General features: G+C 40.1%; 1 protein-coding gene across 1 annotated transcript; it reads left to right on the forward strand.

Moving 5' to 3' along the window:
- The first annotated feature begins 6196 nt into the window (after positions 1-6196).
- LOC145067628 (uncharacterized) lies at positions 6197-8395 on the forward strand. The gene is made up of 2 exons (XM_079014724.1): positions 6197-7478; positions 7929-8395. The coding sequence occupies exons 1-2, from the start codon at positions 6197-6199 to the stop codon at positions 8393-8395; spliced, it is 1749 nt and encodes a 582-aa protein (XP_078870850.1).
- Positions 8396-11429: the final 3034 nt, after the last annotated feature.

Raw genomic sequence — 11429 nt, forward strand, 5'->3', positions numbered from 1 at the left:
CCTCCGATCCTGCCATCGTACCTTTACCACAGGTACTTCCTTGCTCCGCAAGACCTTCATTTTTCTCTCCAAAATTGCTATGGGCTTCTCAACATAGTTCAGGTACTCATCGAACTGAATGTCATCCAATGACACAACCGCATCCTCATGCATCACACACTTCCACAGCTGCGTATGGATCTGGCTGAGCTCCTCAAAAAAGTATAATCTGTAGGCAACCTTGACAACCCTGGCCAAAATCCAGAATAGTCCAATATATCGAGGACCCAATTTCCCTCTCTTTCGGAAGTGAATCACACCTTTCCAATGTGAAACTTTCAACAATACCATGTCACCGACCTGAAACTCTAACTCAAATCGGTGCCGGTCGACATAACTTTTTCTCCGACTCCTAGCAGTCTGCAACCTCTGTCTAATCTGATGAATCATCTCTGTAGTCTGAAGAACCACCTAGGCCCGACCCATGACTCTGTGACCAACCTTGCCCCAACAGACTGCTGTACAACACTTCTGCCCATACAAAAGCTCAAAGGATAGAGCACCAATGCTGGAGTGGAAGTTGTTGTTGTAGGGGAACTCTGCAAGGGGTAGGTAGGAGTCCTAGCTCCCACCAAAACCGATAACGCAAGCTCGCAACATATCCTCGAGAGTCTGAATGGTTCGCTCGCTCTAACCATCGGTCTACGGTTAACAAGTCGTACTAAAATGAAGCCTCGTGCCTAGTTCCTCATGGAACTTCTGCCAAAACACAGGAACCCACACTCGACTGCAACGGGTCAACAAACCATGACTATCCATCACAAATTTAGTTATCTCACCCCTGGTTCTATCAATCTTCCAATTCTCCTCTCGAACACCCTGATAGGTGCATTTTATGCACCTATTTTGCATGTTTATTTCCATCCTTTTATAGCATTCTACTTCATAATTCTTGCATTTAGTTGATTATTAGGTCTATTGAATATTTCATCAAGACTATCTGGTACTTCACCATTTTTTATTTATTTTGCAGGCATTACGGAGCATGGACACATGGAGCTTGGATGCTTGGAGCTTTGGAGCATGAGGATAAGATGAACCGGTCATTCCATGGCAGAAAACATGAAGATGGAACCCGGGTCATTGTGCATTATTATCTTAGCAAAGGACTATGGTTGAAACGCGATTTTTGTCACACCGACACGGGTCGTGTTTGTCCATTGTCATCTTATATTTGAGCAACATGACTCATGGTGAAGCTAGATTGAATACGGAGCCAACAGTGAAGACTTTTTGGAATTTTAGAAAAAAGCATGGGTCATGCCAAAAACACATGGTCAAGACAAGTGGCCATGCCAAAAACACATGGGCAAAAGGCATGGCCATGCCAAAAACGCTTGGTCTTATGGAATGCATGTGAGAACTTAATAAAACAAATAAGATCGACATTTTAGAGGCAAAGGAACGGTTTTTGGGAGCAGTTTTTGGTGATCTTGGGTGATTTTGGGAGAATTCTTGGAGTTTTTTAGAAGACCTAATCATTGCAACCACTTTGGATTTCATTTTTCTAAGAATTAAACATTCCAATTCCATCTTTATTGTTGTTTGATTTGTTCTTAGCCATGTGTGGCTAAGAAACCCTAGTTTCAAGTTCTTGTTCAAAATATGTTGATTGCTTGACTTGAAGCATATGATTTGATGTTTGATTTGTGATTCTATTCTAGTGATTATGTTTTTGTTTAAACTAGAACCCTAAATTTGATTTATGTTTGATTGGCCACTTTCATGAATTGAATTTTTGTGCAGTTAATTAACTTTTAGGGCACCTAATCGTTCTATCAAGTTAATGATTGGTAACAAAAAATAGGTTTTCTTATTGTAGAACATATTTCGCATGTTTTCACCCTTCCGAGCGTATGAGAAGAAATGAACATTGTTGGGAAGCTTGTAAAAAACTCAAAGCAGTTTTTCAATACAATCTAAGAGCGTGTTTAGGTTGAATTAGTAAAGCTAGGTCTAGTCAACGAGCATGTTTTGGTTAGATAATTTGGCAAGCGAGAGGTATTAGAGCGTGTTAATATCTTTTAGTACCAACTTAGAATAGCAATCTTGAATTACATCAAGTCATAATAAAGTTGAGCAACAACATTGAGAACTAGAACTGGAAACACTTTTACATCTTGTTCACCAATCTATTTCATTTTGTGCATGTTTTTAAAGTAGATTGTTATTTTATTATTTTACTTTTGCAAACAAATCCCCCTTTTTGTGATCAAAGTACCTTGCACTACTAGAAAAAAAGCCTTTAATGACGCGCAAACAATGACACGCAGTGATTTACGATACACAAAAGCATGCGTCCAAAAATTAATGTCATCTCTTATAAAATTTGAAGGATAGAAGACACACATTTGTGCGTGCCCTGAAATTAGTGTTAGAAATGAAAAAAAAAAAAGAAATACGGAGGACGCCTATTATAAAATGTGTGTCAAGTAAGTGTGTCGTTTTATATTTTTTTAATGAAACACGCGTTTTGAGCGGGAAATGAAATCCCTAAAAATTAAAACCCCGCCTTTGTGAAAAAATAACCCCCCCCCCCTCCCAATCAGCAAGAAAGAAGCCTAGGTCTTCGTCTTCCTTTCTCTCTCTCTAACCTAAAAATCATCTTCTTCGTTGTAGCCTTTCTCGCCGTTACATCCATTGGCGCCATTGCCACCACCATGCTGCTCTATCTCCCTCCGTTTCTCACCCGCCTATTGGATCCCGAAAATTAAAACCCCCGCCTCTTCCAATTAGCAAGAAAAAGCCCTAGGCCTTCGTCTTCATAGAATAATTGCTCTTGATTTTATGATCAAATGCATCGAGACGACGATGATAACGATCTGCATAAAGAATCCAAATATGTGAAATAGAGGCAAGGGACGATTCTACTTCTTTTTTCAAGAACCCTATTCAACATATGCCGACTCTCACACACGCATAGACTTATCACTATCTTTATCTCTATCTCTCTCTCTCTCTCTCTCTCTCTCAAACACACACACACAATTGAAGGGACGATTCTAGGGCTTTTTTTCAAGAACCATTCAAAATGTAAAGGAGTGCTCTCTACAATAGTTTGGCGACTTCATCTCACCTCACCTCGTCAGCGACTGTGACTCCTCGAAGATTTAGGGTTGTGCTCGGTGTTGTGTTCAGTGATTCAGCAACTAACTGAGGTCTAAGGTTATGTTGTTGTATCAAATTTTAAAGTATCATCCTCAGATGCTTCAGATGTTCCTTTGAACACGAAGATAACAGCTGACTGCTGATGTCGTCATTTCAATGGTGTGGAGGAGCTTCCTTTGCACCCACACATCCGACATCTCTTTCTTCAACCAAAAACCCACCGACATTCGCCATCCTCAACTTCCATTTGTTCCTGAGGGATAAACTGAAAACAGGGATGCCCTGTTACAGTTTTTCATGTCAACCATCGTATTTAGGCAGTGCAAGAATGTGAAGAACTAAAGAAGAAATGTTTGTATTTGTGAGTATTGCCTTTTCTTTCATTCCTGCTTCGTTAGTTATTGCTATTATGAAGGTAGTCCACTCTCCGGTTGTATTTTTCATATAATTGACAAGGAGTTGTTGTATCTATTCAGACTAGGCTTAGAGCTATGGTTGCAAGAGATGAGTTCAGAAGAAGAAGAAGAAGAAGCAAGGCTGCAACTATAGTTCAGGTACTATGGATGAATTATGTTTGTAAAGTATTTAAGAAAATGATTAGAAATAAGGGTGAATTTGTAGAGATTAGTTAGCTACTTGCAGGTTGATCTTGAATAAGCAAAGGGGCAATGGATTGTATTTTTTGTATCTAATTCGTTTGTAAATTTTTGTTACAACTTCTATTGATTTGTTTTATCTTTCCATGGAACGATTATTTGTATGACATTAAATTTATGCAATGGATTCTATTTTTTGTATATGATATTTTATTTTCTATTATGAAACATTAAATACAAATTTAATTTGAAAATAAGTAAATCTATAAATAATATTTTTTTAAACATTTAAAATTATGATACACAAAAATGTGTGTCGTCTTCATTTATGACATGGCCTTTCTTGACAGGGGCTTCCTTGATACGCATTGCGTGTCATAAACACGCGCGTCGTAAGGTTACGACACGCAAATGCGTGTCGTCTACCTTTATGACAGGGCCTTCCTTGATACGCAATGCGTGTCATAACCGCGCATCGTAAATGCGCGTCATAAATGCGCGTCCTAAATGCGCGTGGTCTCTCTTTATGACAGGGCCTTCCTTGAAACGCATTTGCGCGTCGTCTGAGCGTTTTACGACGCGCAATGAGCGTCGTAAAAGGCCTTTTTTCTAGTAGTGTTGTGCAAAGAGGTATAGACTTTTGTCCCGTGTCTCTGTGGTTCGACCCTGCTTGCCTTGTACTACTTTTTAGTGCATTAAAGCAGTGTATTTGGAGTCTATTGTACCCCTTTGTTTGTTGGGTTTGACACCCCTAACAAATTGGTGCCATTGCCGGGGACACGGTGTTACTAATTGTTTATGCCTAGTTCCTTTCGTACAGGTACACCACTTCCAATTGACTCGGAGATAGAGAAGACTGCAAAGAAGCTACAGAAGCAAGCCAAGCTTTGTAAGAGGCAACCGGTTTCTGGAACTTCTTCATCATCTACCCCTCCGGTCATCAACATTTGAGAGGATATACCCCTCTCAAGTGTGTCAGAAACTGAAACAGAAAACCCCTCATCAACATCTCAACCATCCTCACCTACAAATACCACCCCACTCTCTTCACCTACTCATAACATCCCAAACACTACACCCACAAAAACCTTAATTCCTACTCATAACATGGGAGATAACCAAGGAGGGAATCCACCTCCAAACCCACCACCCGAACAAACCCTTCGCCAATGGGCGAGGCAAGAGGTTACTCGACAACCTCTTTGCATCACTTATCCAACAGCTACAAACCTTGAATTGAAATCCGGTCTCATCCACTTACTCCTAACCTTTAGAGGCTTAGAAAACAAAGATCCCCACAAGTTCCTCACGGAGTTCCATGTTGCTTGTGTTGGCATGAAACCACACAACGTCACGGAGGACCAAATTAAGTTTAGGGCATTCCCCTTTGCAGTGCAAGACTCAGCAAAAGATTGGCTTTATGACCTCCCACCGGGGACGGTCAACACATGGGTAGATCTTGCACGCCTCTTCTTAGACAAATACTTCCCAAAAATGAAAGCCTCAGCCCTAAGAAGAGAGATAATTAGGATCAAACAACACAAGAGAGAAGCCTTTCATACATATTGGGAGAGGTTCATAAAGGTTTGTGCCCGTTGCCCAAAGCATGGTATTAGTGAGTACCAAATCCTTCAATAGTTTATTGAAGGCATGACTCCTTGGGAAAGAAGACTTCTTAATGCTTCAAGTGGAAGATCTTTGACCGATAAGACCCCAACTGAGATTCAGGATCTCATAAAAAACATGCCGGAGGATTCAAAGCATACTAGTCAAGATGAATATTGGTATACGGATGCACACCGAGGTGTAAAAGAGGTGCACACTCCTTAAATTGAAGCTCAACTATCCGAGTTGACTAAGTTGGTAATGATGCTTGCTAAGGACAAAGGTGTGCAATCCATACCCCGCCCTTGTGGCATTTGCACTCAAGTGGGACACCCGACTGATATGTGTCCTCAATTGCAAGAAGAAGAATATGAAGAAGCAAATTCTATAGGAGGTTATTCCGGGCACAATCAAAGGACTTATGATTAGCCATGTGGCAATCAAGGGTGGAACAACAACCAAAACATGGGCTATCAACAAAGACCACTACCCCATTACCAAGCAAGGTATCCATTCCCACAACAAAATTACCAACCGAGGCAACCACAACCTCCTCCACAACAAGTCAGGTCCTCAAGTATGTCCTTAGAAGTCAAAAGCCTTGCCACTAGCACTCAAAGTTTTCAGCAAGAGACCAAGGCAAACATCAAGAATCTTGAGCAACAAATGGCACAACTTGCTCAACCGATGAGCAAAATGGAGAATCAAGGAGAGCTACCTCCTCAAACTGAAAAGAACCCAAAGCATAATGCTTGTGCAATTAGCTTGAGGAGTGGAAAGAAATATGATGGTCCGAAGAGGAGTTGGTGATAGAAGAACCACCAAAGAAGGATGAAAAGAAAGAAAAAATGGTGGAGAAAAAGAAGCCTGAAGAGAAAAAAGCAAAGATCACACCACCATCTTTTCCATCAAGATTGAGCAGCAACAAAAAAGAGAGAGAAGATAGTGAAATCATGGCAATGTTCCAGAAAGTTGAAGTCAACATCCCCCTTTTGGACGCCATCAAACATGTACCTAGATATGATAAGTTCCTTAACGAAATTTGCACATCTAAAAAGAATATGCGAGGTAATGAGACAGTGAAAGTAAGTGAATATGTTTCTGCAGTTTTAAAGAAGAGGATGCCCCCAAAGTGCAAGGATCCGAGTGTTTTCACTGTTTCTTTCAAATTGGGAAACCTTTATATCTCCCGTGCTATGCTAGATTTAGGAGCTTCAATTAATGTTTTACCATATTCTGATTATACATCTATTGGCATAGACACTTTAACAAAAACTAGGGTGATAATCCAACTTGCAGATTGTTCTATAGTACACCCAAAAGGTGTATTAGAGGAAGTTTTAGTGCAAATTAATAAGCTTGTCTTTCCTGCAGATTTTTATGTGCTTGATATGGGAGATGATGACCATCTATCCTCGAGTTCCATACTTTTAGGTAGACCATTCTTGAAAACAGCAAGAACAAAAATTGATGTCTACAATGGTACATTGTCCATGGAATTCGATGGGGAGGTCATCAACTTCAATATCTATGAAGCAATGAGGTACCCAAGTGATGTTCATTGTATACTTTTTGTTGATATGATCCAACCTTTGACTGAAAAGTGTTTTGAGTTGACTAACAATGATTTGTTGGAGTTAGTTTTAAGCAGGAATTTTGATAACAATTTAGTCAAAGAGATTGCAGAAAATTTCAAGTTAGATGAAGAGTTGTTGGAAATTGTGGAGATCATGGAAGAAAAGAAGAAAATGAGGTATGATAATAGCAATGTGAAATTGCCCATTTCTAACACAAAACTTATTCCTTCCGTTGTGCAGGCACCTAAGCTAGAATTGAAGACTCTTCCAGATCATTTGAAGTATGCGTACCTTGGAGAAGAGAAGACTTTGCATGTCATTATCTCCAACAAGCCATCCATTGAAAAAGAAGATGAGTTGGTGACTTTGCTGAAAAAGTATAAGAAAGCTATTGGGTGGACAATTGCTGACATAAAAGGGTTGAGTCCTTCCTTGTGCATGCATAAGATTCTCATGGAGGAAGACTTCAAACCAACTCGAGAGGCACATAGAAGATTGAATCCACCCATGATGGAGGAGGTAAAGAAAGAAATCATGAAGCTTTTGGATGCAGGTATGATCTACCCTATCTCAGACAGTAAACGAGTGAGCCCCGTTCAAGTAGTCCCAAAAAAAGTCGGTGTCACAGTTGTCAAGAATTCTGAGGGAGATTTGGAGCCAACACGTGTGCAAAACAGGTGGAGGGTCTGTATTGATTATAGAAAGTTGAATGCCTCAATGAGAAAAGACCATTTTCCCTTGCCATTTATTGACCAAATGTTAGAGAGATTGGCGAGTAAATCTCATTACTGTTGCTTGGATGGTTTTTTGGGTTTCCATCAAATTCCGGTAGCCCCGGAAGACCAAGAGAAAACCATTTTCACTTGTCCCTTTGGCACATTTTCTTATAGGCGTATGCCTTTTGGTCGATGCAATGCACCCGCAACATTTTAGAGATGCATGGTGAGCATTTTTTCTGAATATGTTGAAAACATCATTAAAGTTTTCATGGATGATTTCACAGTCTATGGAAACTCCTTTGATGGGTGTTTAAGCAATCTAAGAAATTTTTTGCAAAGGTGCATTGGCGTAGGCCTTATGCTCAACTATGAAAAATGCCATTTCACAGTGGACAAAGGATTGATTTTAGGTCATATTGTTTCCCGAAAAGGCTTGGAAGTTGACAAAGCCAAGATAGATGTTATCAAGAGTCTTCCTTACCCGGAAAATGTTCGGGAAGTTCATTCGTTTCTTCGCCATGCTGGTTTCTATCGGCGGTTCATCAAAGATTTTTCAAACATCACAGTGTCGATGTGTCAACTACTCCAAAATGATGTTGAGTTTGAGTTTACTCAGCCATGCAAGGATGCATTTGATCGTTTGAAGTATTTACTCACTTCCGCTCCAATCATCCAACCACCTAATTGGGAGCTCCCGTTCGAGATTATGTGTGACGCGAGCAACATGGCTGTTGGGGCGGTATTGGGTTAAAAGGTGGATTGAGCACATCATGTCATCTACTATGCATCAAAGACCCTTGATAGTGCACAAAGCAACTACACTACAACAGAAAAAGAGTTGCTTGCTATTGTGTTTGCACTAGAGAAGTTCCGGCAATAACTCCTTGTAAATAATGTGCTCATATATTCGGACCATGCAGCCATAAAGCACTTCTTTACAAAGAAAGATTTCAAGCTGAGGTTAATACGGTGGATGCTGCTTTTGCAAGAGTTTGATATTGAGATCAATGATAAAAGACGGAATAAGAACCTAGTCGCCGATCATTTGAGCCGAATAGTCCAACCCGAAGATGCGACTCCCATCCATGACACATTCCCAGACGAGCACTTGTTTGCTATCCAAACACCACCTTGGTATGCAGATATATGCAACTTCATGGTAACGGGAAAGTTCCCACCCGATCTCACGAGGTCACAGATAGATAAGATCAAGAAAGATGCAAGAAGGTACATTTGGGATGAGCCGTACCTTTGGAAACATTGTGCAGATCAGGTAATAAAAAGATGTGTTGAAGAACATGAGGTACAATCTATCCTCAACATTTGTCATAGTTATACATGCGGAGGGCATTTTGGTCCTCAAAGAACTGCCAGGAAAATTTTAGACTGTGGATTTTATTGGCCTCGACTCTTTCATGACTCTTACACCTTTTGTAAAAGATGTGAAAGATGTCAAATGGCAGGTTCTCTGAGTTCCCAAAATCAAATGCCCTTGGCCCCCATATTGGTTTGTGAAATATTTGACATATGGGGTATTGATTTTATGGGTCCTTTTCCTTCATCCTTTGGGAATTTATACATCCTTTTGGATGTTGACTATGTTTCCAAATGGGTAGAGGCAAAGGCAACAAGAACTGATGATGCTAAAGTTGTTGTAGATTTTGTCAAGGGTAACATTTTATGTAGGTTTGGAACTCCAAAAACCTTGATCAGTGACAGAGGCACACACTTCTGTAACAAAACTCTTGGATCAGTTCTCAAGAAGTATGGAGTCCAACATCGGGTGTCCACAGCTTATCATCGGCAAACAAATGGACAAGCTGAAGTGTCAAACAGAGAAATCAAGTCTATACATGAGAAAACAGTGAACACAAACCGCAAAGATTGGAGTTTGAGATTTGAAGATGCTCTTTGGGCATACCGAACTGCATATAAAACTCCAATTGGGATGTCACCTTATAGACTTATGTTTGGCAAAGCCTGTCATCTCCTTGTTGAACTAGAGCATAAATCTTTCTGGGCTATCAAAAAGCTAAACATGAAGATTGATGAAGCGGGTGTTCACCAAAATTTGGAGATTCAAGAGTTGGAGGAGATAAGAAATGAAGCATTTGAGAGTTCACGCATCTACAAAGACAAGACCAAAGCATTCAATGATAAGTACCTCTCCCGTAAGACCTTTGAGATTGGTCAAAAGGTATTACTCTATGACTCTCGACTTAAAGGGTTTTCCGGTAAGTTACGGTCCCGGTTGGTGGGACCGTTCATTGTTACTAATGTATTTGGTCATGGTGCAGTTGAGATTAAGAGTAACAAAACTGGAAAAGTGTTCAAAGTTAATGGCCACAAGTTAAAGGTTTTCTATGAAGGTTTCCAAGAGAAAGACATGGAGGTTGATAGCTTGGAACGCCCGAACTACATTGAGTGAATTTAAAGGGCAAAGTCAAGCCAAAGACTTAAAACAAAGGCGGCTAACCGAGAGGCAACTCGGGAGTATCTCTTTCTATTTTCTTCATTTTGATTTATTTCATCCGTGTTTCAATGTTTTTGAGTCTTTTCGAGGGCTCCATACAAATAATTTTCCTATCTAATGGTCAAAGAAAATTTGGTTTTGAAAAAAAAAATCATGATTTTGATGTTAACAGAAAGAAAAAGCACGGCCATCACAAAAAAACGCATGAGGGAAGGCAAAAACTCACGGTTTTTTTTAACTCGTGCCATGCCATTGAGGTTTAATTTTTTTTTGCACGTGCTAGCTCCAAATTGCACGGGCTGGAAAGGAAAAACGCACAGCCTAGGGCTACAACGTGCGTTCGCATCGCATTTTCCCCGATCAAAAAAACAAACTCACGGCCATGGTTTAAAAACGCATGGTCCGTGCATATTGTCGCTAGCTCCCGAGAATTACAAGAAAGTCGCACGGCTAGAAGCTCAAGGGCAAAGGGATCGAAAACAGAAAATCACGGGCAAGCTTTTGGTCATACACTTCCATGCGATTTGGTAGTGCATCTTAATCGACTCTCTTCCCTCACAAACCTCATGATCGTGCGTTTGCTCCTCTCTTCATCATTCTCGGCCAAAACCTCCAAAACCCTAATCAATTTTTGATTTTCTTCTTCAATTATTCCAAGATTAAGCCACCAAGGGATGTTACTATCAGTTCCTAACTTCAATTCATTCATCATCTAGGTCGAATTCATCATTCAATGGGAAAAAATTGAATTTTTCTTCATAAACCCTAGTTCTTGATTTGTATAGTTTGAATTGATTCGTGTATTAAGTTTCAAAATTCTTGCATAGGGTTTGAAGAATAAGCTTGGGTAGGCGTTTTGGAAAGAAAATTAGGAGCCTTCATCTCCAATGGGGCATTCCACCATTGAAGGATTCAAGCTTTCTTGAGGTTGAATATGAAGTGAACAATACAAGCCAACACCACAAATTCAAACATTTGAACGGTACCTTCCTTCCATATCTCAAGTTTTACGCATTGAATTTAAGTTTGTTTGGTTAGAATAGTTGTGAATCAGTTCTTGTGCTTCATATAACCGTTCATTCGTGCTTGTCTAGTTGTGTTATCATCTTTGGGCACCACCTATTTGTCATAAATCCAGTTTATCATCATGCCAAAACGTAAAAACCCACAACCAAAAGAACAATTGGAATCCAAATATGGTGTCACCACCATTATTCACAACTCTCTTGAGCACCGTGAGCGATTCCTTCACCTCAAGGACCGCGAATATTCTCAACAACGGTTTGTAGATATTCCCATTCTCCAAGAACTA

This window comes from Lactuca serriola, chromosome 8 (genome assembly GCF_051521515.1).
Source record: "Lactuca serriola cultivar US96UC23 chromosome 8, Lser_US96UC23_V15, whole genome shotgun sequence".
Taxonomy (NCBI): Eukaryota; Viridiplantae; Streptophyta; class Magnoliopsida; order Asterales; family Asteraceae; genus Lactuca; species Lactuca serriola.

Bases quoted from the DNA above. Each gene is read 5' to 3' on its own strand.
- LOC145067628 (XM_079014724.1), top strand. From the start codon at position 6,197: ATGGTGGAGAAAAAGAAGCCTGAAGAGAAAAAAGCAAAGATCACACCA. The intron at 7,479-7,928 runs GTATGATCTACC...ATGATTTCACAG, and splicing joins CATGAAGCTTTTGGATGCAG to TCTATGGAAACTCCTTTGAT.